Source organism: Misgurnus anguillicaudatus, chromosome 8 (genome assembly GCF_027580225.2).
Source record: "Misgurnus anguillicaudatus chromosome 8, ASM2758022v2, whole genome shotgun sequence".
Taxonomy (NCBI): Eukaryota; Metazoa; Chordata; class Actinopteri; order Cypriniformes; family Cobitidae; genus Misgurnus; species Misgurnus anguillicaudatus.
In genome coordinates, this window is record NC_073344.2 from 5,797,501 (window position 1) to 5,798,546 (window position 1,046).

Below are 1,046 nucleotides of genomic sequence, written 5' to 3' on the forward strand. Positions count from 1 at the left end.
GAGGACTGAAGATCACAGCTGCTGTGTTTTTATGCATCGGTGGTGTGCTGGTACTCACTTCGGTGTCTTACGTCGCCTACGACATCGTTCAGAAGTTTTTCGATGAGACAATACCTCACGGAGTGCCACGCTCCGAATTTGGGGATGCACTGTTTGTCGGCTGGGCTGCAGGATTTCTTGAAACTGTTGCTGCTGCATTGTTATTTGCATCTAGTGTAGGCTCAAGAGACCGTGAACCTCGTTTGGTATATCATCATCAAAGGCAAGAGATCAGTACTGTTGATGGCTCAATAAGAAAGCGCACTGAGTATGTTTGAGTTTAAAAACTCGGGTCCTTATCATCCCAAACAGTTGGTATTGAGATGCCTGTATATAGGAATATTGATGGAGCAGAGAAATGTGAATTGAGATGCTTTGTGAACTGGCATTTAAATGTCACTGAGGCTTTATTTCTCTGGATAATTTTAACATTTATCCATCAAACTGATGAAACAGGTAATACGTTGTTATGGATTTATCTTTTGATGTCCAAATTGTTTATTTTTCTTATCAGAAATGTATAAAGCCTAAAAAGTCAGTCCTTTTAAAAAGCTATAGTGAAAAAAGTAATATAATCGTAGTTTTAGTTTACCGCCAGAATTTTGTAAAACGTTTAAAAGGCAATTTGTGGATTTTCATAAAGGAATAGTGTTCACAAATACTGATTAAACAGTTGAAGTGTTTTTTTTATTATTGTCTGGCTTTTGTATAGACAGTGCATCACACTACATTTTTGTGCATTTGGGTTCTTTACTTTACTCATCATCACAGCACTTCAGACCAACAAAAGAGACTTTATCAAATATCACACATATTTTAGCAAGAATATGGTAATGTTAACATGGACTTGCTTACCAAAAGCCACCCAGCTTTGATGTCTTAATTACCCAATGTTCCAGATTAGCCTCCCCCTTTATGGACCCTTAATGTGACCTGCAATACATATTGTTTAGGAGTCAAGTGAAGAGCACATACAAAGCAGCTGGTTGTCTATTTTTGTAGAACTG

General features: G+C 37.6%; 1 protein-coding gene across 2 annotated transcripts in view; it reads left to right on the forward strand.

The window, feature by feature from the left end:
* The window catches only part of cldn33b (claudin 33b), a 2,812-nt gene extending 2,083 nt beyond the window's left edge, over nucleotides 1–729 (forward strand). For both annotated transcript variants that reach the window (XM_055214416.2, XM_055214417.2), the window contains exon 3: nucleotides 1–729. This exon is cut by the window's left edge. In XM_055214416.2, coding sequence (XP_055070391.1) covers nucleotides 1–317 — 317 coding nt within the window. In that variant the 3' untranslated portion in view covers nucleotides 318–729.
* The last annotated feature ends 317 nt before the right edge of the window (nucleotides 730–1,046 follow it).